Here is a 27,194-nt window from a genome sequence, read left to right as displayed (position 1 = left end):
GCGGCAGAGGACTTTGTTTTATAATATGTAAGGGTTACATAAATGGATCCTTAATATGCCATCACACCACGACAGAATAAGGCACTGATATTTATATTAAATACTATACTAGGCCCCACCGACGAAGCTGACAATGCATTAAAGTTGGCGATGAAACATTTCCCCTCCGTTGTGCCAGCGATCTATAAAGTGACCAATCATAAGGATCAGCGGATTGATGACTGCGAAATGTTCAAGGATAAAAATGAGTAAGCATATATGTATAAAAATATGAGAGTATTACTTAGCTTTTGTTCCATCTTCGTACACGTTCACAATACTGGATCGAAGTGAAATAAAACCCAAATATTAGAAAATATAACTGCATTGTTATAGCAGCGCTATAACGGCACATTAATAATGGCAAGATGTAATCACACAGATACAATCATATCTTCAAACATTTACGGTTTATTTTATTTTTATGCTGTTTCTGGGATTCGCGACGTCACAGCCCCGAAGAGAGTGATTAACTGCATTATGATTTATGCTGTTGTATTAATTACAGCTTAGAGGTTTCCAAGCAACACCTGTGGAATGATGTACTTAATTTTTATACGCACTTTACTGCATTCAATTGGCAATTAAATGAGGTGTGGGCATGGTTCTCGAAAAATGCTGTGGAGATGGCCAAAGAATATAACGACAATTTGGAAACCCAGGTGAGTTCAATAGATCGGATCAAAACCGTTCGTTTGCTTGCAAGACGTATTGTTTTCCATCATAGACAGAGAACACTATAGGCCCCGTCAAGTCTTCCTTTTCTTAGGTATACAAGAAAGAGTTGTGCGTACGTGTTATAGGAGAAGAAATAACACTAGAGCACTGACACCTTTTGAAGCTTATCTCATGCCCGACCCGGTCTGCCACTTTGTAGATTAGCCGAATTGGGCCGAGTTGTATGGAAATTTTCTATCTCATTTGGTTACACTCATGCATCGTCTATATAATTTTCTTACCTAGTCTTTGTTATCGACCAACCAATAGCGATTGTGTGAAATTTATGTTCGGGCGTAAACCTACCTTTATCTTCTGTAAGTAGTCACTTTTAGAGATTACTATATTTGTAATCAAATGTTAATGAAGGTTCATCACAATTCATCTTGGGAAGATTTATTTCATATAATTTCAAGTTCACAAATCATTTCACGTTTACAAATAATTTCGAAGCTCGAATATTTGTACTTATTGTTGAATTAAGTCAAATATTATAATAGTTCAAACTTTCTAAAGCAAAACGTTTATTAATCACGAAAGTAATTTCTTTAAAAGAAATATATTGCTGTAAAATTAAGTAATATTGTTTATATGATAAGATTTGTATGAAAAAAATGAACTTAAGAATCGTGTAAGGCGTTTGATTTTTGTTGCAGAAATACGTGAATTACAACACAAGACTTCATCGTATTACATTCTTGCGAGACCCACACGTGGCACTGATGCGTCACTTCCAAGTTATAAAACACATGAATAACTTTATTTTTGATGAGGTAAGCATATGTAGGTAGTTTATGTATTTATTATGTTCACTCAGACAGTACGCGTCAGGGGGTCTTCATAATATTTTATAATATGCAAGGATGTTTTCTTTATCTACAATTTTAAGGTGCTGTTCCCGACGGATCCATGCTTTACAAGCTACAACCCGGAACCCTGGCCGGCCGAGGTTATCAACAGATACAAGTATCAATTCGTACCACTCCTAAAAATCGATGGGCGCACCTTCAGACTCTTCGGCGAAGTCATTCAAACTACAACTGTTCAACCTGGAATGATTACAGTGTAAGTAGTCAAAATCTTTAATATGAATTGACTGGCCAATTACGTCAGGCAGAATTATCTTGCAGTTTATCTTGCAATATGATATTTTACGAGAAAGTGATAAAATACCCTAAAACATGTACTTATCGTCATGAAATTAGCTTAAAATTGTAACTAATAAATTAACCAATCATATTTCAGGCAGCAAATTGAACAACAACATGAACAACAGCAACAAGATGAAGCCGCCGGAGGAAGCGAACTAAACTTAGAAAACGTAAATACGATAAATTTGTGTGAATTTTTTGGCGCCCTTTGTCATGAAGTCCAGCAGCAAAGAGGCCCCACCGTGGACCCCAACGTCATTCCTCCAGCTGGGGATGCTCGTTGGGATGTCGTCGTTCCTGAACATAACTGAATTACTTGGCTAGCCGTTGCACCGGAAACTAAAATCACTTTCTAGCTATTCATTACTGAGTCTCACTATCTTACTGTGTCTCGCTATTTATGAAGTACCAATATTTTTCTATCGAGTGAGACTCGACTACTTAATTTTTATTTGAGATTAGAGATTTATGGTAAAACTAAAATTTTCTTCCCGGTAAGTCGGAATGGTATAATATTGTATTAAGTTGTATTTGTTTGTCATTTTTTGCCTAATTATTCTACTTTGTACGAAAACCACTTATTTGTGGCAAAATTATCATGCTCATTACTTTTTTAAATAGGTACCTACTTGGTATTCAAAAATTGATATATATCAATATGAATAAATCATGGAATTAGTACGTTTAAAATTTATGGGTCAAAGTCCAAATTTCTTTTCAACGCTTTTTCTATCAAACTTGTAAGACTCACTATTAGTAAGTAGTAAGGCTATTGAAAAAACAAACTTAGATTTTTTATTACATCGATAATCATGGATTTTATACTCGGAGTACCTACTAATTCCATGTCGATAATTTTTATCGAATGTCGCTGTCATTCTTACAACCTAAACCACTTTTCCCGTCCGCACGGGGCCCTGCTAGGCTCCGCGCGTTCTAAATCTATGACTTTTCCTTTATGATTTTCTCTTTGATTGCTGTATGACATGTTTGATAAGATTTTCCGAAACGGCGAATTTAATTTTTCTTTAATATGCAATTTTAGCTTATTTTCTATATTTTGGTATCAAATTGTCCTAATTCCTAGTTACCTATATTGTGAATCAAAATGTATCACTCTAATTCTATGTCAATATTTTGTATAATTGCAATGGAGTTTTGCGAACGTTTTTCTTTTTGTGGATTGAGAAGTAAGTACTAATTTAATATTTATAATTGTTGGGACCCTATTTTCGTATAATTAAACATATATAATTTACAATTTAAATAATATAATTTCCACATGTCTAGTAGAGATAATTTAATTGTCTCAAATTTCTTTTGTGTCTAGCATTTATATATAATTAGGTAAGTATTCGGGTAAAAATTCTTTGGAAATAGCATGAAACTATGTGCAGATATAATATTCGATTGTCAAACATAAAAATAAACCCACAGTCCAGTCACATCTCGAAAATATCGCAAAGTTTTTTATTTCATAACCGAAGCTGCTGCCGAAAATTATGTTGTCAGTTGTCCCTATCGTGGCAATTGTATTTTCGATTATTATAATTTTTTACAATAAAAATACAGGTTCATGCAGTGGTCATAAAAATATCAACATGGTTATGTTTTGTGATATAAAAAAGTCGTTATACAAATTACCAAACAAAATTTTGAAATTTGGCCTGACCTGTTTCCCTATGCTGGAACCGCCGAATAAATGATTTACTTGCTTCTGATATTTTTCTGCGGTTCTAGACGCGTTCTCCTCATTAATGTGATTGTCCCACAAGCCCCGATACAAACTTTGTGAAATGTTGACTCAAAATATGATTAGCTATAGTATCATGCTATTTTATTTGTAATAAACCCATGATTGGACGATTCATAATCATGTAGATTTAGTATTAAGAATGTACTCTTGTAGTTCTCTTAAGTGTTAAAATATCTTTACAACTTGTGTTATAATGATATTGATAAGGCCGCCTTTACCTTTAGGCCAGAATAGGCAACCGATTAAAATTTGAACCGATAGCAAACCGAAAAATGATCGATGTCTCTTTGATGCCCCGAGTACCTATGGAATAACGAGTATGGAATCATCAGCAAAAAAATTACTTCATTACCCAATTTGATTCCCTAGATAAACTAAACGCCCCATTCTAATAATGGTACCTACCTCTTTATATGGCAGAAAATCGGCCCTCTCATAAAGTTAAGTCGCTTATCAATTAATTCAGGGGTACAAACTCAGGTAAAAATAACAAATTGTGTTTAATAAAGTATTTTTATGTAATATATACAATAACACATTGTATATTTCATCGGGTTTCTTGTCTTCTATTCATACTTTACAAATTTTGTTTGAAAAAAAATATGTGAAGTTACAAATTGTGAAAAATGTACAGCGTAAAGGCAGCCTAAAGTTTTATCATTATCTCTGTTTTTTAAATACTATGACTTCTTGAAGACAATATTTAACTACACGTTCGATTTAATCAAGTGTAATGATTTTTTGTACCTTTGGGCTATTTATAGTCATGGACTATTTTTATGGTATTTTTATTTATTTAAGATTTTCTGAAATTGACTGATAGTTTAATTTAACTATAAGATATAAATTAAATATTTTGGCGAGGCAATTTTATGAAGATTGTAAAATTTTATTTAGGGCGATGTGATAACGAAGAAAAGAATTAGGCAATTAAGAAATTTCAGGGTAAAGGTAGAAAGTTGATAATGCGGATGTGTTAACTTGTTTTTGGAATAATTTTATTATTCGATTTTGGAAGTTTTTTTTTAAATATATTTTTAGCTGGACACACTGCTGCGTGTCTAGATTTTGAACATTATTTACGGTAGCATCATAATTTCTCTTTACAAAGTAAAACTTTTGCGCAGCAATATTGTCTCTGTACTTGAGAAACGTCCTCTGTCTCCACGAGAACGCGGCCACTGTGGTATACCATTACTTCATCATGATGTGCTACATGATGCCGCTGGTGGGAGCGGTGTTGGCGGACAACTTTATCGGAAGATACAAGTACGTGCTTAGCTAGCTATATATACACTATCGGCAAACAGTTCGCTAAATTTTGACGTTTTTCCTTGGTAAATAAAATAAATATCTTTTATCAAGTAACTTTAGTGTTAGAAGTGTTTTAAAGTACCTATACAGTGATGGGATGTTCTTTCAAGCAAAAATATGTCTCTGAGGTGGTGGATGAGGCTCCGGCGTCTAGCTAATTTGTTTTCATCTAATAATACATTTCAGAGTTCACTTCTTGTTCTTTATAAATAAATTAATTTTAACATCTTATTTCTTATTAATAAATTAGAAGACTTAATTGAAAAAGATAACTTTTAGTTTTTTTTTTAATGCTTCATAATGTTTTATCTCTGAGAGTTTTACTTCAGAGTTTTAATGTTCGTTTATAATATGCGATACATCGCAACTAACAATAAAAGCTCTCATACATACTACGCAATGTACCTATCTGAATTCGCTGATAGTGTACATATATCTGGCCATAAAGGAGCAAGTTGCAAACGCCCGACATGTAGAAGCCCGACGTGTATTTCTTGCGATATATTTCTTTACATATCAGTCACCAGATACGGTTTCATAGAAAGTACAATGGAGTTATTTCTTTGATAAATAATGTATAATGCTTTTACATAATTAAACACGATAATTAATTACCACTCTAACAGATTTTATTGTATATGATTTAGTATTTTTTATTCTCAAAAACCAACTACAAAGTCGGTGTCTCAATAGACTCGGCTCGATAGAATCGTCACGTAAATAGTCGTTGAAATAGAATGGACTCGGCTGTGACGCGTCGCCAACTTACAACTTGCTCCTATTTAGTCACTGCGTTCACCAGTAGCGAGGACATTATTGCGTTCGACACTCAATATAGCTTTTATTGCTACAGTTAAGTATTTTCTCTTACTTTCTACTATATGGTGTTTAGATGTAGTCTTGTTAAGGGGGCGTCTGTTTATTACGAGGCGATATTTCATCCCTTTCTTGTTGGTGATGTGATTGAGTGTATAACACTTGTCTCAAAATTGTATTCAAGCCTATAGGCATATGATATTATTTTTACACCTAAAAGGTATTACGAACAGAATTTATTATTCCTATTTGCATTGTTATGGTTCTGTACCTTATAAGGTAAAAACAATCACTTTTTTGTCTGTCTGTGTAAGACTGTACCTACATCAAGACTCATAACGAATACGCGAGTTTACGTTGCATGTTTTGACATTCCACTGAGGAATAAAATTTAATAGGTATAGGTTCCTTTCGACCTAAAATCATATTATTTTAGTAAAAACCATTGTTGTTGGGTTAACAGAAATCTCGGCACGCGAATACAACACACACTTGCCTGTTATTTTCATTCACCTCATTTAAAACCCCCCCACTTAAAGCCTCAAGTAAATAATGGGCGGCCCTTAAGTAGGTACGTCCAAAGTATACGACCTACCTAGTATGTTTAAGTATGTAATCGACGTAGTTATAAGAATCATTTAGGTACTTGGTACCATTTTTGATAGTTCTTAAGTGACTTTATAAGCCGCGGCAATTATATAGGTACTTATAGTGTCTCTTGCGCACAATATTCGATACTTGTTCAACACTATACCTACTCACAAGAATTACTAGTACTTATAATATTATAACCCCTTAGCCTTAGAACTTCCTGTGACAACTTTTGAACAAAACGATGTTGCGAAATAGACTATTTCCTACAATAACAAAGTCCGAAAATTCTAAATTATTAAAATTAGAAATTCCCAAAAAATGCATTTCAAAAATATCAATATAATTTTTACTCTCATGCTAAATGCCCAAATGAAGGCTGATTACAATATAACTTACTTACTTAATGAAAAAATCTTAAACTACAAAATAACAATATATTATGATGCAATAATAAAATGAAACCATTTTCAAAAAGAAGTTAGCTTCTTCTTCTTTCTGCGAGAGCCCAGGAATTCACTAGTCACAAATTTAAATTAAAAAGGGCATGTTTGTAATAAAAATAAACTTTCTAATATATTACCCACAGGGGTGTTATTATCAAAATCCTATAAATAATCGACTATTTTCTTTGTAACCATTTCTTTCTAAATAATTCTAAAATGTCTTCTGTCCCACTTCTAAATATGACATATTTTCATACAAACTTTTACCCCTATTTCATCCCCTTAGTGATAGAATTATCGTTTAATTATAATTGAACGATCTAATACTACTATAAAAATACCTTTTTAGCCCTATAAAGACCAGTGACCAGTTTTATTATTGTTAAGGAAATTGATTTATTTACCAGATCGACAAGGATCTACGGCTCTTGGATGACATAATTATGTCGTCTCCATTGCTGTAACATTAAATAACTAGAAATAAATACGACAACCGTAAAGTAACAAGTATTTTTGAAATGTAATTTACTTTTTTTTCAACAGCAGCGACTCACTTACCGAACCAGTTTATTTTGCCAACCTGTATGATGTCTCCCACACACTAAATGATCCTTGTAGCTCTGTAAATTATTATCTTTGACATGTGAAAAATTGTTTCTGTTTTATGTACCACTTCATAAACTGCTTTCATTTATAAAATGTTTTTTCGTCGCCGCGGCATTGATATATATGTATCTTGAATGTACCGTAGCGTAAGTGAAAACGTTTAGTCTCTGTACATAACATCGACTCGCCAAACCAATACAACGCCGTGCCAACTCAGCTATAAAAAACCTACAAAAAAAAAAAAAACTGACATTCTAATGCCAAAACTAGTTACTTCCAAATTGTATTCGTGATGAGTCGGTGCTATGTGCGATAGCCTTAACTCTTCTGGCGATGTTTGTGGTAAGGGCAAGATCGTCTAGAGGCCGCTTATGTTTCTGTGTTCGAGAAATTGTGTAATAGATTGCGTCTCTTGAAATGAAAAAGATATGAAAATAGTTTTATTCCAACATGACAAAAAATCTTTGTGTTCGGAACTCTATTGCCAATAGTGAAAACAATTAAAAATTAATTCCGTCCCAATCCAAGTTCAAAACAAAATTTAATATCATACCTGACTATATATTATCCGATTAGGCTTGGAGTAGTTTTTCTTTGTTTTATCCCCTCTTCTCAGCATTTGACAATGAAGGAACGAGACAATACAAATAATAACTATTCCGAGGCTAATCAGAGAATAAAGTTTTTAATAATTAGGGGGAATAAGTATAAATAAATTGTATATTATTGTTAGTTTTATTAATAACATGACGACACAATAACTAGGTGTTTGATAAAACGCCCAACATTGGTATAAATCAAACAGGCATATCATTCCCATGCTGCAAACAGCATAGTTGATATTTTTCGTTGTGGCGGGACTTTGAAAGCATTATGGTATCACAAATTGTTTTCAACCTCCCCAACATTGAACAATTTCAAATATGTCGCTAGAGTTAAGTACCTTTCCGTCTTCTCAAGTTCGTTATTATCACATGCAACGCTTTTTCTTCAAGGAGCTCGATTGCACTAAGAAACGAATATATCAAACCAACTAAATTCTCTAGGTCCTGTTTAGTCACTTTAACAAATTACTAAGTGACCATTGTCGTATTGCATCGTGTCGCCAATTTTACATATATAAGAGGACGCGCGTAAGGAGAGATTTATGCAAAAGAGACTACCAACCGACTCACTTAGCGGGGCCATACGCATCGCCTTTCAGCTTTCAAAAAACCGATACCATATTACATAAAAATTAGACATGCGCCGCCTTCTCTGTTGTATAAACCTCACCTGGCTGTCAAATCACTAGATTTGTACACTCATCAGGGACGCTAGTCACCCAGTCTTGCTTGCGGGCATGTCGATGGTAGTAACTTGATTAGACAATCTACAACTCTTACCCGAATTAAGTATTATACTAAATGTAATACGTGTATTTCAAATAATGTCCTTTGATGTATTTTCAGTGTGATATTGTACTTTTCAATAATATACTTATTGGGAACCATTCTGACTTGTTGTTCGAGTATCCCTCCTCTTATGTTACCTGCCACGTACGTTATTTTTTTTCTTTAATTTTAAGAATAAGAGAGAAACTACCAGTAGCCCGACAAAAAGCAGCCTATGTGTCTCTCAACTTTCCAATTATCCCTCACTTATTTAGATATATTTTAGGGTAGGTATGGGATTGATCCCATGCTCTGCTTTGATATAAAAGATCGTCAAACAAGCAAACACAGTTTCATATTTATAACAAGAAAATTTATAAGAAATATCCTCTTGGAAGGATTATGCCCCCCAGCAGTGGAAAATTACTGATCATAATTCCATATAAACACTTTTTATTTAGCGTTTTGAGACAGAAGTAGCCAATAAACTTTTAATGCCTATGTCAATGACTATATTTGCTGCTAGGTAGTCGATCAGTATCATCAGTATAACCGTAGAGTCGAAGAATAAAAGGTACTTTTTTGTAACATTTACTTTGAACACGACCCAAATTTAGGACCAGATTGATTAGGTTACCTTGTCAAATTTGGGCGTGCAAACGTGGGCGATAAATAAAATCTGACACCAGTGTTAGCAATAATCCACTCGAAAAAAGTAGGTAGTTAGGATTCCAAAGAATCTTATGATAAAAATTTTTATAGGTATCGGTTTAGTGTTCAAATAAATACCTTGTTTAATTGAATGTATATTACAGTGCGACATCAATGACGGGTTTAGCGCTCATAGCCACGGGCACTGGCGGTATTAAGCCTTGTGTGGCCGCTTTTGGAGGTGATCAGGTAGGTACCTATCTAACTTTAGTGTAGATAATGCTAACTTTACACTATCGGCAAACAGTTCGTCAATTTTGTTGTTTTGACGGAAGCGTAAAATAAAAGCTCTCATTCAAGCTACGCAATGTTCGTTCGTTTCGTTTGCGTCGACATCTTATTTCTGATATTCCCTGAAATGTTCATTTACTGCGTAAGTACAGCGACATGAAACAAATAAATCTATACATAATATAAAAAATCAGTAAAAATATTTTGTATGTATTTTTAGAATTTTTGACTGAAATACTATGAAATAATGAGAGAAGTTGAGAGATAAAGGAATACATAAAAATAATAACAAAATGCAAAATATTTCTTTACAATTTTTTCGACTGTTTTTCTATATGTATGGTCTCGCTTATTTCGAAAAGTACTGAAGCGATTTACTTTACGTTTTCACCAATTTATTTTAAATCAGCAAAACATTTAATGTTTGTTTCATCAAAATCGGTATACTATAAAAAAGTTATCCTCAGTTCCTAAGGGCATTTAATCGGGCAGAGCCGCGGGTAAACAGCTAGTCTAAAAGAAATGCCTTTTTGCTCCGCTGCTACATCTATCTGGTCCGAGTGAAGAAAATTTCCGGAATCCATCTATCGGCAAGTACAAGTAATAAAATTGAGTCTATCACTTGCTACTGGTATTTTGCCGACTACTCATTATCGTCGAACTCTGACACATTCCGACGCGAATGCATGAATATTGCGTAGCGCTCATAGCCACGGGCACTGGCGGTATTAAGCCTTGTGTGGCCGCTTTTGGAGGTGATCAGGTAGGTACCTATCTAACTTTAGTGTAGATAATGCTAACTTTACACTATCGGCAAACAGTTCGTCAATTTTGTTGTTTTGACGGAAGCGTAAAATAAAAGCTCTCATTCAAGCTACGCAATGTTCGTTCGTTTCGTTTGCGTCGACATCTTATTTCTGATATTCCCTGAAATGTTCATTTACTGCGTAAGTACAGCGACATGAAACAAATAAATCTATACATAATATAAAAAATCAGTAAAAATATTTTGTATGTATTTTTAGAATTTTTGACTGAAATACTATGAAATAATGAGAGAAGTTGAGAGATAAAGGAATACATAAAAATAATAACAAAATGCAAAATATTTCTTTACAATTTTTTCGACTGTTTTTCTATATGTATGGTCTCGCTTATTTCGAAAAGTACTGAAGCGATTTACTTTACGTTTTCACCAATTTATTTTAAATCAGCAAAACATTTAATGTTTGTTTCATCAAAATCGGTATACTATAAAAAAGTTATCCTCAGTTCCTAAGGGCATTTAATCGGGCAGAGCCGCGGGTAAACAGCTAGTCTAAAAGAAATGCCTTTTTGCTCCGCTGCTACATCTATCTGGTCCGAGTGAAGAAAATTTCCGGAATCCATCTATCGGCAAGTACAAGTAATAAAATTGAGTCTATCACTTGCTACTGGTATTTTGCCGACTACTCATTATCGTCGAACTCTGACACATTCCGACGCGAATGCATGAATATTGCGTAGTTAGTATGAGTGCTTTTATTTACCACAATAAAAAACCAGCAATGTATACCGAATCCGCTAAATATGGCGAAATTTTTGCCGATATTGTATAACCAGCATTTATCCACGTCAGTGTGTATGATTATTTCATAATTCAGACTCTGGACGCTAGATTTCACTTAACACGGTTTTAAATAAAATGTATCTATTATATATGCCGGCTTCACGGTATCGTCGAACTGAGACAGATGCCGAAGCGAATTGCGTAGTTTCTATGAGTAGTTTATATTTACAACAATCAAAAATCTGCAATGTATGAGTAGTGTAGAATCGGCATTACTGCCATTACCCCATTGATCGGTCGTGCTCCGTTACGACGACGCAATATGTTACGTCCGCGTTATCTTTAGGTTTTGACAATAGGTAACGTGCATTGACGTACGTGGAACGAAACTTCATACAGTTCCTGCTTTATCTGTCCCTGGATGTCAAAACAACGGAGAGCGACTAGGAAATTATATTATATTAACTGAAAAGTTTTTCAATTTTTTCTATAAAATATTTAATTTTCAATTGATCCGTGGTTTCAGTTGATACATTAAAAACACATTCGTGCACCACAGTTCCGCCTTCCCGAAGAAAACCAGCAACTTCAGCGCTTCTTCTCGACGTTCTACTGCATGGTGAACCTTGGTGGGTTTGTGGGTATGATCGTGACCCCCGTTCTGCGCAGGAGCGTCATGTGCTTCGGCGACGACGCCTGTTACGCTCTGGGTTTTGGCTTCACTTCTCTTTTGGTGCTGCTATCAATAAGTAGGTATCAGGCATTAACTTGCTCCACATGCTCATTCATTTCAATGCTCATAAAAACTAAATTTAGGAACAATCTCGGAAACTTAACACAGTAATAATTTACAAAAACTTGTGTAGATTGAGGAAATCTAACCAGGAATAGTCCCTTCCTTATAGTTAGCGAGCCAGAATATCTCTCTCTCTCATCTGAAGGTGTTTGACCATAAAATTGAATTGAATTGAAGACTGTATGAATGTGTTCTGTAGGCAATGTTACTGTTCAGTTTGGATAATTTTGGTAGTTTGGGTGACAATGCATTATTATGTTAAGAATAGCCAGATGGTTCACACCGGAACAACTTCAGATAAGGGGACTCCTTAGTGGTTTACTGCACGGACACGATATTTTGTCACACATTGAATGCATATCTCATAATCACCATGCATCTCTCTGACAATAATATAGGTTTATATCAACAAAAGTTCTGTAATTAAAGCATTTCATTTCAGTTATTTTTGTATTGGGAAAACCCTGGTATAGAATAAAGAAACCACGCCACAACGTCACTTTGAAGTTTATAAATTGTGCATGGGTAAGTGATCTACCTTTATTTAGGTAGTTCTGTTTTATTGTGGACTATTTATAACAAGTAAGTGTTTTCCCCAAATCTAGTTACTGTAAAGTCTGTAGAACACATCGATAGCGACACACACACACACTATGGCGAGTCTAATTGCATCCCTATTCAAACAGCTGTCAATTTCAGTATGCGTTCACAAAACGTCTCCGATACAATGCCGCCAAAGACGGCCATTTAACACATTGGCTGGACCTCAGCGCAGAGAAATATGGCGACAAACTGATCTCCGACATGAAGGTCGTCTTCTCCATTCTTTACATGTACCTGCCTGTCCCAATTTTCTGGTCGCTTTTTGATCAACAGGTATGATTTTTATGTTCTTGTTAATAAAGATGCAGGTAAAAATAGTGTAGTAATAAAAGCAGTAGGTTACTGCATTTATTTACTTACTTTCAACAGCTGTCCCGATGTTTGTTTTTCTGCAATCAAATCTTGGAAGTTCATAAATTCGCGGCTTGTCATACAATAATGAAATTATCCAGAACGGACATCATGTTATGGGTTATGGACAATAAAAGCTTCATATTTTTGACAACCTTTGGAAGTTATAATTATACTCCTGTTTATTGGAAAATTTCGAGTAGAATACATAGGTAGATTTATAATTAAATCGTAGGTTCTCTCATTTAATTAATGACACTAGGTGGCTGATTAGCTACCTAGTGTCGTTAATTACACCGATGTAGCTAGTAAGTACATATATTGATACCTTCATTTCACATTATTAGGGTTCCCGCTGGACCTTCCAAGCTTCGAGACTGCGAAACGAAGTGTTCGGCTTGACTCTGATGCCCGACCAGCTACAGGTTGACCCAAATTCTTTTGTACTTTAGTATTCATACTATAGAGATTTTAAAGATTAATATGATAAAAATACGCGTTGCCCCTGGCAATGGCGTTGGGTTCAAATTCCAATCGAGTCCGGATTTTACATCCACTTGAGATTTAATTAAAACATAGATATATGTAGATAATGTCAATAGCGATATGTTCATCAGTCAGATATACAATTTTGCGTATTATTGAACATTAACTAGTCAAGCGCTCTAATATTACTGAACTTCCAAGTGCTTTTGAAAACAGGGTTAATAAAAAATAGAAATATTTTTGATTAACGGGTTTTTAGGTAGGTAATGACACAGTCTGTGGTTCACATCCATCTATCCATAGGTGATGAGTCCTGCCATGGTGCTTTTTATGATTCCCGTGTGCCCGGGGGGCGCATGGCCCATTATTCCGGACATGCCGCCGCTGCAGAAGATGTTCATTGGCGGAGTGTTAGCGGCTTTGGCTTTCGTCTCGGCCGGCATTTTACAGATTGGCATCGAGGTTTGTACACATAGCCACAAGGTTCTGTTGTCTGTGCCAGTCAATCTTTATTGCAACAACTAGTTATATTTGTAGGTGTAATAATAGTGATAGATGGCACATACAATGGAAGTTAGAAGTTAGGTACGACAGTTAAAGCACGTAATATTGGCCTTAGTTAACACGTAATAATATGTGGAGGGGCCTGTAGTGATTCGATCGAATATTTCTTTGAATTTTTTTAACGTTTAATGACGAAAAGGGACTCTGGCGGAGTGAAACTTTTTATATATTTTTTTCTTTAGGAGTCCATAATTATACTTGACTAATAACGCTTCCCAAAATGGATAGCTCTTAATATAAGACCGTTTTGTATAAGCGAGCATCATTCAATAATATTTTTTTAATCAGGTAGGTGTCTCTTGCAGAGACTCGTTGGTGAAATTAAATCAGGTGTCATTCTGTAAGTATCGTTACGACATAGCATTACACGTAATGCTAAAATGTACATGTAGATAAGTGCCTACGAGTTAAAAAGTAACGATATACGCAAAAAAGACTTTGTAATAAAGCAGAGATTATTAAACAGTTCCGCACTGAACTTGTGTTAACTTATTCCATTACTTACAAGGGGTCCGTGCTTTGCTTAAAAAATAAAGCCATGATTCAACTCAAGAAATGAGGAGATAAAAGAGAATTTGGGAACAGAAATGTTTGTGCGTTCGCTTACAGAATAAATCGTGAAATACGCTATCTAAAAATAACATTCCATTACGTTTTCACAATGAAGTGATTAATTATTTGCTTTTCAGTAGGCTGATTTTTGTTTACTTATTACGACCTGTTAAGGTGATTTTGTTAACTTTTGATTTTGAAATGATCAGGCATTACTCGTAGATGTTATTGTTTTATCGAGCAAGCGAAGCGAGCGAGGTCTAACAATCTACTTGAAGCAAAAATATTATATATGTCATACATGTGACGAGGTGAACGTTCTGAAGATATAAAATTAATATCAATTTAATAAATTAAATTTGATTATAATTCTCATTTAAATTCATTTTATATTTTTGCGTATAGGATAAAGTATGGACATAAAACGTGCTCCATTCTGTAAGCTCCATTCTGTCGCCAGTTTGCCAAACTTTGGCGGATTTAGTATACATCGCTGGTTTCTCTTTACGGTTAATAAAAAAGCACTCATATTAACTACCCAATGTTCGCGCACATTCGCCTCGGCATTTTTCTCAGTGCGGCGACGACAGTGCGGAACTGGCATAAAATAAATTATTTTTATTTTATTGACTGTTCTATCCACAAGCGTTCGACGCTGCAAGTACCGGGGCAACAGCAAACAGGGCTGGTGTTTCTGAACACGCTGGCGTGCGCCGTGGACATCGAGGTGCACGGCATCGGGCTGGCGTCGGTGGAGGCGCACGGCACTACGCTGATGACGCCACTGCCGCACGAGGCGCTGAGCATCACCACTTGCTGCCCCTCAGATTGCGCCGGCCGCGCCATGCGGAGAGAAAAAGTCATCGAAAATATACGCACCGTTGCTGGAATGGTAATCAGCAATTTCCTTTTAAATTAGAGTGAAAAGATATATTTAGACAAGGCAATTTTGACAGACGGCCAAAGGCTTCTCTCCAGGACCAGAGGGCCGTTTGTTTATTGAGACAGTTAATTATTATAGTAGTAGGTACATAGAAAAAAATTAACATTTACATGTTGGTACAGTTAAACGTGAAACCCCCAATTGATATGTCTATTCTTGTGTAATGTGAAAAAAAAAAGAGATCGGAACGATAGTTTCGGACATTATCCGCCTCAAACATACAAACTTACAAACGCTCACCTCTTTATAATAATAGTATACTCGTACCTACGTGATTTTAAAATCAAGCAGCTTTCAAACAAAATGGCTATCTTCCATACACTTATCTAGTTATATATTTATCTGAGAAGTTATAATACAAGTAGATACCGTTATGCAAAATTAATTAATTAAAACATTTTCAGTTCATGCCAATAATAATTGGGCAAAACTCAGATGACAAGTTAACGCTATATATGATGGATCCTAACCCATTCGCCAAATCCCTGACTGGGAAACCCAAACTAAAGTAAGTTTAAATTATATCTACCTAAGCATTACAGAAAAATATTTCATTTATCATTAAAATTGGTACGATCAAACGAGCTATCCTTTTTATTCCTGCATGTAATTTTTTTTATGCTAAGCCTTTTTGCAACGGTCTGTGTTTATCCTTTTGTGAAAAATTGGAAACGTAGTGAGTGTTATCGTATTTGCATATTTTGCTTCGGCTTGCAAAAGTGTATGGTCTAAATGTAATAAATAAATATATTAGGACAAATCACACAGATTGAGCTAGCCCCAAAGTAAGTTCGAGACTTGGGTTATGGAATACTAACTCAACGACACTATATTTTATAACAAATACATATATAAATAAACATTCAAGACCCGGGGCAATCAGAAAAAGATCATTTTCCGTCATGACCCGACCGGGGATCGAACCCGGGACCTCTCGGTTCAGAGGCAAGCATTTTACCACTGCGCCACCGAGGTCGTCGTAAAAGTAAAAATTATCACCCAAAATTCTTAAGATAAAAATGACAAGAATTGCTCGTTTAAAGCATTTGAGTGTTAGATTTTAGCAACAAAATGAAATATCATTTTAAAATATGTTTAATACCTAATGTACTCTTAGAAAATGTACCTATTTAAAAAGCTAAAGAACATTTTAAATTTAAATTACTAAAATTTTTTCCGGAATTTTTGTTATAAGTACACATTTTTTGTTTACTTTTAGCTACTGACAAAAACAAATCCGACAAAAAGGTTCAAAACACCGACAGATTGCAGTCCTCAGCTTGCACACTTGCATATCAGTTAGCGACAGGTGTCTAGACAGACAATATATACTACCTTCATTCGTTTCGTCAAACATGAAAGAGAAAAACACGTATCAAAAATACACGAGAAAAACGGACATAGCGGTATTATATTTTTATCCCTCTTATGAGATAGGCCGGGTAGCAAATTTTTTATCTCAATTGACTACGCTAGCCCTTTGTCTTAAATTTTCCTTGTCCTAGTTGTTTACACTAGTATTGTTGCAGTAACTGGCAATTCATAGAATGTTATACAAACAGAACATCCTATCACTTTGACATACCCGCTACTTCACGACACCAGCTAGTAGCTGTCATGCAAGTCTGCTCGCAGAAATAACTTATTTCCATCCTATATCTGGAGCGTCGTAGGCGACCTACAAAAAGCTTGTTCATAAAAACTGTCTACTTTGTGACATCTTTGTCTACGATCTATAAAGGAGGAAGAGGGGAAAAGGGCACTAGAAAAAATCCCTTACCGCGCCCTACCGTCGGTCGCATGTGCATTAGGTTGACATCCTCCGCTTCTACATTAGCTCTCGTCGCGCTCACATATGTCGTGTTTGTTTATTAGAAAATATTGCGATCGAAATATGACCATGACCACTACCTATATAGTAATAACTGATATTGTAATAATGTATTATATACGGTAATTATATACTATTATATACTTTCGTATGGAATACACTTATTCCCGGAGCTGTGTGCAACTACTGTTAAAACAGAAACTGTAGAGGTGTATTCTCGTTAAAAACAAACTATACAAAAAATAAGTACCTACCTACCCTCTAAATACTTGTACGATGTAAAAGAACTTAGCACTATATCAAAGCCAAGAAAGTCGAGCTAGAAAGTTTAATTCAATAAACGCGCGGGATACCTTTGCGAAGTTCCTGGGATGAATGACAAAGGTACTAACCGGGAATTTATAACTTACCTTTGAAGAAGAAAATCGCAAGTCCACTGAATGCGGTGAAGTTTAACTTCTTGATAACATTTCATAGAACTCGTTTAAGTTTCATACTCTTTTAAAACTTATAACCAAGTTTGTCTGCTTAAGCTTTGCTGAAAAGCTCAAAAGAAAACAAACAGAACTCATATATTTCGCACGCAACATTTTCTTAGGCAGGTCGGAAAGGAAAATAATTACTAATCCATCAGTCTAAAACTATGCACATTACAAAATTTCAACTGAAATTATATCGTGTAAGTATTTAAGGATATGATACGTATTCATCATTTAATTTCATCGTACCAGTTATTGAACAATTACAACAGCCCGGTGTTATTAGGTAAACCTATACTCTATAGGTTATTACACTACGCTGAATTCAGACCTATGCCCGAATGCTAAACAAAAAGAAGAAATAGAAATGAACATTGCGTAGTTTATATGTACCTAAGCTTTTATTTACCAAAAGGAAAAGCTCACGGTGGAAGTCCAAACAGCATTTTTTTGTGAACATTTTTTCTCGAACTGTGTGAAGCCGGTACAAAATTCTGTATCGTTAGCTACGTTTGGTTTTGAACTGATCCCACTAGACACTCCATAATTTTTGGATTAAACATACAACTTTCCGTGACCGCCAATTTTGTTTCTTTTCTAATGCCTCATTTAAAGACACGCGGCCCATCAACGCAGGGTAAGCTTTCACGTTATTTATGTAATGCCTGCTATGCATCACCACGCAATACTTCGTCGTCTTCGTTATTGTATATTAATGCGGAAAATATATTTTTGATACAGAAAATAAAAGCTACGCAATATTCGTTCAATATTCGTAGCTTTTATTTATCGTTCTATATTCGTCTAATATTGCGCCTGAGTTCGACGATAGCGCATAGCCATAAGACGCCCCGAATATCCATAAACATGGCGAGACATCGATATTATATTTTAAAGGGTTGTGTTCATCGGGGAGACTGGGCCTAACAAGAACGTCACCATCGCCATTGAGACGGAGAAGAGATTGAGCAATATTTACTACGTGTCCAACGCGCCGGTAGACAACATTGGAGAATCAGCCTACATGTGTCTTCAGCCTGGCAAGTACGTATCTTAAAAGTATAGTTAGTTAGGTATTTACTGTCAAAAGTTAATAAATACTTAACTTTGCCAGGAACTTACTACCTTCGTCAAATACAGTTTGTGTCAGTTTACATAAGAATATGCTTAAAGAAGTCCTTCACTCCACCAAAATCATTACCAATTCATGGGTAGGTTGATATTAAGCTATGTTATATTAATGAGACAGTTCCAACCAATCTCGAATAATAGCTATCTCTCTATTATATGTAGGTGAGATTTTATTTATATATGACCTTCCGTTTAACTTCAGATATTAAAAGTTTTGGTTCTGATATTAAATTCATATCTACTCTATTCGGGCTTTATTGACAGTTCAAAGTGCTAAGACACAAGCTGTTGAGTTTGGACGGAGTGATTTATTGCGGAGTTTGGTGTGCTATATAAAAATCCGTCAATCCAGAAAACAAGTACATCAACATATTCAATTTTTTTACAAATTCGGCCCATTACTACGACGCAAAGATCCATCAAGAGTAACATTATGATATGCGGTCGCATGTGCGTACTTACATGCAAGAAAGACCAAAGAAAATTAGTTATACGTTGAATCTATTTGCGAATATTTTCTCAAACGTTATATATGCGCTGTCATATATAACGTTTGTACGTATTCATTTTTGTCGATGTCAATATTGGCGATACGTTTTCATAGCTAATTACAAACTTTTGCGAAATACTTTGAAACAAACTTGCGAAAATGATATGAAACAAACGAGATGTTAGGTTCACACCGGAATAGTACGTCAGCGCCATAGTCGCAGTCCGTTCGAAAATATGAGTGGCTTGCATTTGCGTGGTGCAGTCTCGACTCTAGTAAGCCGGCACCGACAACTACAGTTGCCAGCTGATGGAATGTGATCGAAGCATGTAAGCGAAGATGTTTTAAACAGGATTAGGGCGTGCCCTAACTACCTAGAACTCTTCAATATACTGCGTTGTAGTTTAAATTAGTGTATCGTAAGACGAGTCTCTTAACTTTTAATCAAGCAAGACACACCCATTCGAAATGATTACGCCAGCAGTGTTCCTTTGAAAGATAGCCAGCCTCCAAAAACTAATCTCAGCTTTGAAACACCAATGTAAATATAAGATCTAAACAAACCGAGCGTTAATAATCCTAGAGTAACAATTTAGATAGGTAATTATTAATTTCGTTTCAAACGAGCTTGTAGACTGAATCTTGAGGGAAATTAAATTGTTTAATTATTTGCTTTAACGAAGCAAATGGGGTTGGTGTAGGGAAATCAAAATGACCAATTCTAGGAAATAATTATCTATTAAATTAAATAACGAATTATTAATATATCTTTTTAATATACTTATGTATTTGCAATTAGAAGGTCGTCGATGGCAAAGGAGAATACTTTTTTGTGTTTGAATGAGACTTCTCATAACAAAAATAATTCGAATCATCCGCGCTGCAGGGCTGGAAAAAAACGCGAAAAAGAAAAGCTCATATATCGACAGCGCAAAAGAAGAACTGTCCAACAGAGTTAAAAAATAGCCTCTGTTTGTCTGTTTATATATACTTATTAATCTCTGGAACTACTGGACGGGTTTGAATAAAACTTTTTTGTTGTATAGGTTAGGAACCCTGTGTATAATAAACCTACAGGGTACATATTTTTTTAAACTGGAACAAACAACGGCTTACTCGGCTTAACGGCTTAATCTCTTATAGTTTACTGTAAGAGATATTGAAATGATGCCTTAGCACAAGTAGTTAAGACTGATAAGTATGAGAGAACACAATTATATACCACACAATATTGGATATTCAAATCATAAAGGCGCCCGCCACTTATTTCGAACAACGACAATATAGACTTAAGTGGTAGCTGCCATGAAGTCCCTTTTGATTTGGACGACCACATTATATAGAAAGGACGTCTTAGAAAAAGTTGTTCAGTCTAATGAGCACTTACTGTTGAGTTTTAAAAGCGTGCTGGATTGGACAGACAGTGAAGCCTCAGCCGGAACATCTTTGTTGCACTGTTTGTTGTTGCTCTTTGTGATAATTTTCATAATTTGATGTGGAATTCAAACAGGCCAGTACACTGGAAGTGGCAGATATTGTTTAGCGTAATAAGTACTTAATTTTACTTGTTATAGTTAAAATTATGATTTAAGATACAAATTTCAAAATAAAAAGCTGAAAATTGGTGAACATATATTCTTCATAATCCGAGATTTTACTAAGAAATTCACGCGGGCGAAACCGCGGGCAAAAGCTAGCGCCGAAACTGCTGGGCGTTGGAAGGCATGTAGGTTTCCTGGGAAATGTAGGTGAGCACTAAGGGAGGATTGTTGGAAATTTACCCTGAAGTTAGTGACATGAAAAATAGGAGTTTAGTTGTTTACAACAAATTATTGACGTGTTTCAGTGTGTTTTTTTTTTCTGAATATTAACCCTTAACCCAAACCCAAGCCCTTCAAAAGAGGGGTGATAGATTGTATGGGACTTAATACAATTATACAATTTTCAACATATAAATCTGAAAATTTGTAAACATACTTCATCATTTTTGAAGGGAAAATAAATTGAAATGTTAGTTATATGAGGAAGAAGAAGAAAGTATAATAATGCACTATTATCGATTTTTTGAAAATTGCATCTCTAGGGAATGATGTAGAGGTGAAAATTTATATGAAACTTTATTATTTTTGAAGAGAGACCTGTAAAATGTTTTATTTGCGTTTGTGGTTAATAAAAAAACGGGACATATACGTCGTGGAAAATAGGACGGCACGCGTCGTAGAAAGCGGGAGACGTAGAGGGGAATGGGATGGTCACACGTAGTAGAAAATGGGCAAGGCAAGTAGTGGGTGTTTCCCACTACTTGCCACATTGTGAAAAACACGATAGATCCTAAAATACGTAGGAAACTGTACGAGATCCTACAGGAAAGGAAGCGGGTTGGACAGGTTGCGTAGCGGGAAACAGGAAATTGAATTAAGGTTGAGAAAAAATACGAATTTTAATCATATAGGTATGTTAACCAGTCTTATGGAATACGCGATAAAAGAATGACCGAGATTTTACTATGAAATTCACGCGGGGGAAGCCGCACAAAGAGCAACAACAAACAGTGCAACAAAAATGTTCCGGCTTCACTGTCTGTCCTATCCAGCACGCTTTTAAAACTTAGTCTTTGTTTTCAACTTTAAGTAACTTATTTTCACTTCATATAATAGAGAATACACTTATCGAACTAATTACCTATCAATCTATGATGTAATGGTACTAGAAAACATGCAACCATGTTTGAAATGTATGGGATAAAAAGTATATTATATTATATTATAAAAGATCACAAAGTACCCAAAAGAGATGTAAAAATGTTTATTGGTCATGGGTCACCCCATATATAAACATTGTTACATAATACATACATAATTTTATCAAATACATTTTTTATGTTGTTACTCTTACTTGATACTTAATATTGATCTCATTCTTAAGCTAAATAAATGAAAAAATAATAATTTGAAAAATTCATTTTCAATAAATATATCTTAAATAATTACATAAAATTGACATATCATAAAATTGTGTTTAATTCGTTTCTTTTTTTACATTTTGGTAGATACAAAGTAGTAAGATGGTAACCCTAAGCAAATGGTCCTTGTTGACTATACAAGTAAATTTTATTTTACAGATCAACATTTCTACCATTTTAAATAAGAGTATTATCTTACCCAAGTTTAATAAATAGGCAATAAAAAGACTTTTCCCTATCCAAAATTCAAATAGATACCCAAAAGTAGAAGTAACTTGCCACTAACTCAAAAAATTACAATACTATAATGATAAATCCGTTAACAAGGTACAGTATCAATAAATTTTTATCTTGATATCACAATATGTCGAACAAAAATGTTCAAAGTTACCCAACTTGATAAAAAGAATAATAAAACGGTAGAGAACTGAGAACTTTTTCTAGGTACCTAGTTAACGAGTAAACAATTGTTTGTGTATGATTACTCCATATTATGTTTTGCACTTGGATATTAAGCGGGCGCCCTTAGAAAACTCCCTAAGGGTGATTGTGGTGGAAATCGCCAGAGGCGCACTGCGCATGTGCATTTTGGAAACGCCATATTGTCTACGATTGTAGTTAATGTTATCGGCACGCCACAAGATTTTAGCCATGATATAACTTCTAAATACTATTTTTGAGACTGGAAATCATCCGAAAATTATTATGCTATTATTACATACCAATTTCGGCTACCGCCCCTTGCATGACAGCCATCGAATTTTCCACATTTTCAACTTACCAACTAGATGGCACTTTTTGATATTAAAACTCGCTATGGTTTCTCTCTGGCGAATAGCCTTAAGGTTTTGCATATTTATCGTCAGTCAGCAAGAAACGAGAACCATCTCCGAGGCAGCCCGCAGCCGCAGCCTGCAGCCAGCGCAGCCTCCCGAGGGATAGTCTCCTGGATACCACGATAATAATTTTTGGGGCCTCCTCAATAGAGGAGGACATTATACGATTGAGACCCGTCCTATCAAGGACAGCTTGAGACCCTGTATTCTCAGTTACCTTGTTATAACCTGTACGTCGCAATCTTCCTATATACTGTACTTTTTCAACTTCTTATCTCTTTACTTCCCCTCAATATTTAACACAGTTTTCAACATGACACAGTTCTCAACATTGTTTAATTAATTGTTTACATGCCCATTCAATACCCTATCTTGTACTTTTATCAATAAATAGGTAATAATATTATTTACATGAAATATATTTGATTTTATTAATTTTATAAGAAAAGTTTGTGTTAGGTACCATATATCTCAAATGTCTTGACAACTCAGAATTTTAAGCTCTGAGTTACGCCTATTAACACCTCCAAGCGTGCCTTACAAAAAAGTCTTGACAGAAGGATTGACTGACAATGAAGTTACATGTACGGATACTTCAAAATAATAACGACTGATCCACTGATGAGGTAGTGGATCCTAAATTTGTTATCAACAGCAATTTAAACGTTCCTCTGTTGGTCATCTACTCATCCAATGACCGACCATTGTGAGAGCGTCTTAACCGCCAATATAATGAACTACTGCGCTATTAAGTTCCTCTCCTCCTTAAATTTTCTTTTAGTCAACCAAATTAGCACAGCCAAAGCTAGGGTTGGGGGATGATGATCTGGAGTCCCTAACACTACAGATGGATCCCTACAATACAAACGAAGAGATCCGTAACTACAAATGCAGCCTCTGGGCTGCATTTGTAGTTACGGAGGGGGTGCTTGAATATTAGCGAAAAAATCAATTGTCAAGGACAAAATCCGTTTCAGACTTACCATGCGCCAACTGATATTCTTATGGTACCGGTAGGACTGTTAAAATTAAACCGTATATATCAAATGTAGTGATCCTACCCTAGTGATAAAATAACGCATATCCTATATGATAACTCGTAGGTACGTAGACAAGACATACGACATACGAACGTGATTACGTCTTCGTAAAACTTTGTGCTTTGAAGATAAAATTTCAATATAGGTTCAGTTGGATAGCTAGCAGTGCATCGGAGGAGATATCGGGTAGCGGCGAGGGGTACTTGCGCGCGGGGGGAGTGTACGTGCTGACGCTCCGCGAGCGGCTGGGCCGACTCGACGAAGCCGTGCTGCACGCACCCAACGCGCCTAATGAGCTCAACCTTGCCTGGATCATCCCGCAGTACTTCCTCATCTCCCTTGCTGAAATCATGTTTGCTGTTTCTGGACTGGAATTCTCTTTCACACAGGTTGTTTTTTGTGATGTTCCACCCTTTCGCTTAGTTTCCACGAGAGATAATAGAATATTGTTTGAAATAGTAGATTGCTAGAGAAGTTTCGAAAGATCGATAATGAATCGACAACTTTAAATATTCAAATAGTTTACTTTTTTACAAGCAATGGGGGATATGATATGGTGGATGACTCCATAAATAAAATTGAAAGATGAAAAATAATTATTTACATATTTTTTATCAATGTTATCGAGAGTTATCAAAATGGAAAACTTTATTATTGACATGTAGCGGAGTCCATTATGGTTGCACGTTGAACCTTTGGCTTTTTTTTATTTACCCCTTGCCTTACTCACCCGCGCCGGGATTTCGAAAGAATGACTACAAAGCTTCAGAATGTCACCTGGTGCTAAGTGACAGGTTTTGACAGTAACTATCTAAGTTTTAAATTTTTGAATTGTGAAATGTATTTTTCTCTCACTCTGGACAGGCCCCAAAAAGCATGAAAACAATCACGATAGCAGCCTGGTACGTGTCGGTGGCCTTTGGCAATCTTATAGTGATCCTAGTAGCCCAAACTAAGGTGTTTCACTCCAGGGTAAGTTGACTTTAAATAGGTCTTCCGACCTCCTCTACTTCTTTCATATGCACAGTTTCGAATCCTTATTACAAATGCAGTACCACATATTTGTCCCTTACGGGTTAATAGAATCACACTTACATAACTCGATGGCGAGTTTAGTGATAGACTTAACATAAACAGTGATATGTTGCTGTATTAAAAACCAACCAATTCTATTCTTATAAAACAATCAGTACGAGCCTAAGTTTAGTATCTCATTCTATCATCTGAGCGTATTCCCGGTTGTTTTTTCCAATTATTTAGTTTAGTTATTTATAAAGTAAAGCTAAGTCGATGAGAAAAATTGTGTTATTTTAATTACGAGTAGGTATTTTTCTACTTGTAGTTAGTTATATTAAGTTCCATCTTTTACAAAGTCATGTTAAGTATTAATTTATTTTTTTATATACATATAACTATTTTCTTGCCTCTGGTCGTAGGCGACAGAGTTTTTCGTATACGCAGCAGTGTTGGGCGTGGCCATGCTGCTCTTCCTCCGCATGGCTCAGGGCTACGAGGCCCACAGCATCGAGGGAGACGGCTCCTCGTCAGAAAGCAGACCTTTACTCCTTCATAAATCCCGGGTAAATTAGTACGGACAAACGATTAATTAATTATAAGTGGGTCAAGTAATTTGTTTAAGAAACTCGTAAAACACTAATTAGTTAATGTTCAAACTGAAACTAAAAATTACTTTATGATACTCTACGAAATAAGTTTTAGACAATAAAATTTTGGCTATCAACCTCGCTTGACAAAGGTTTTCATCATAAAGTTTATGTTAAGTTCGCCTTTTGTACCATTACTTTGAAACATTTAATAGGTACCTACGAAACTAATAAGTGGCAACGAAACATATCAACAAATAAATAGAGGGTTTTGGGTGAGAACAATCCAATATTGTTCACTTAAAATATATAACGAAGTTTCACACTACCTATTTTTCCCCTTTCGGAATAGAATTTCGGGATAAAAAGTAGCCTATATTCTAATCAGGCCACAATCTATCTCTGTGCCGAATTTCATTCAGTTCCATCTAGTAGATTTTGTATGATGCGCGTACAAACATACAGACAGACAGACAAAAATTCTAAAAAACATAGTTTTGGCTTCTATTGAACCTAAATAGTACTCTCCTATTTTTTTTGTAAATATATCCTATGTACAGACATAGTTAAATTACAGTTTTATTATAAGTATAGTTCCACACTTCCATTGAAAATTTGTTTTAAAATGTTTTATTTTTCAGGTGGTATCAGTACATTCATTATCCACTTCGACCCGTGGTGGCTTCAACTGCCTTGCCAGCAGTGCAGGCTCTTTCCTGGGTCTGATGGAGACGGAACAGCCGGCAGTGTGGCCCACCAGGGCCTTCGTGAACCTCGCCACGCCTAGTTCTAGCGATAATATGGCTACAACATTAGCAAAAGAAAAATGAAATATAAGAATTTTTACACAATTTCCTAGTAGCACCAGAGAAACTACTTTAATTAAAAGAAAATTTTCAGTTTTTCTATTAGTTAATATATGAATAATATTACATTGCTGTGATATGAATAATAAGACTGATCAGATATTTTTCATAATTACTTAGTTGGACAAAATAGACAAAATAAAAATTGTTTAGATGTTATCACTGTATTCTAGTCTAGATCTAGTCTAGAACTTATTTATTGTAATCTATATAAGTTACCTTTGGATTCATTGTTGTACTAGATGGGGTTTTAGAGGAGTTAAGCTTATACATTATTTTTTTAATGTTTAGAAAATAGTTGATTGAATTATTGTCATAGTTTTACAAAATAAAGACTTTACTTGTAATTTAGTGTTCCTG

The 27,194-nt window shown here is 35.2% G+C and overlaps 2 protein-coding genes across 4 annotated transcripts in view; both read left to right on the top strand.

The window, feature by feature from the left end:
- The window catches only part of LOC128682875 (ribosome quality control complex subunit TCF25-like), an 11,098-nt gene extending 6,536 nt beyond the window's left edge, over window positions 1-4,562 (top strand). For both annotated transcript variants that reach the window (XM_053767836.1, XM_053767837.2), the window contains 5 exons: window positions 113-248; window positions 548-701; window positions 1,413-1,529; window positions 1,646-1,821; window positions 2,002-4,562. In XM_053767836.1, the coding sequence (XP_053623811.1) occupies window positions 113-248; window positions 548-701; window positions 1,413-1,529; window positions 1,646-1,821; window positions 2,002-2,218 (800 nt within the window). In that variant the 3' untranslated portion in view covers window positions 2,219-4,562. The remainder of the gene's footprint in view (window positions 1-112; window positions 249-547; window positions 702-1,412; window positions 1,530-1,645; window positions 1,822-2,001) is intronic.
- Window positions 2,970-27,194, top strand: LOC128682874 (solute carrier family 15 member 1-like). 2 transcript variants are annotated; one of them, XM_053767834.1, is made up of 16 exons: window positions 2,970-3,097; window positions 4,791-4,932; window positions 8,888-8,974; window positions 9,625-9,709; window positions 11,860-12,049; window positions 12,539-12,621; window positions 12,796-12,972; window positions 13,398-13,475; window positions 13,840-13,998; window positions 15,299-15,544; window positions 16,000-16,103; window positions 18,803-18,949; window positions 24,510-24,753; window positions 25,229-25,336; window positions 25,801-25,944; window positions 26,610-27,194. In XM_053767834.1, the coding sequence occupies exons 1-16, from the start codon at window positions 3,016-3,018 to the stop codon at window positions 26,796-26,798; spliced, it is 2,265 nt and encodes a 754-aa protein (XP_053623809.1). In that variant the 5' UTR covers window positions 2,970-3,015; the 3' UTR covers window positions 26,799-27,194. The 2 variants fall into 2 exon arrangements, with proteins under 2 accessions (XP_053623809.1, XP_064293071.1); XM_064437001.1 differs by lacking the exons at window positions 2,970-3,097; window positions 4,791-4,932; window positions 8,888-8,974; window positions 9,625-9,709 and adding an exon at window positions 10,428-10,514 and having other exon boundaries at window positions 26,610-27,193.

Source organism: Plodia interpunctella, chromosome Z (assembly GCF_027563975.2).
Source record: "Plodia interpunctella isolate USDA-ARS_2022_Savannah chromosome Z, ilPloInte3.2, whole genome shotgun sequence".
Taxonomy (NCBI): Eukaryota; Metazoa; Arthropoda; class Insecta; order Lepidoptera; family Pyralidae; genus Plodia; species Plodia interpunctella.
The sequence above is the reverse complement of the archived record's forward strand: the minus strand, read 5'-3'. Positions and strand labels throughout refer to the sequence as shown.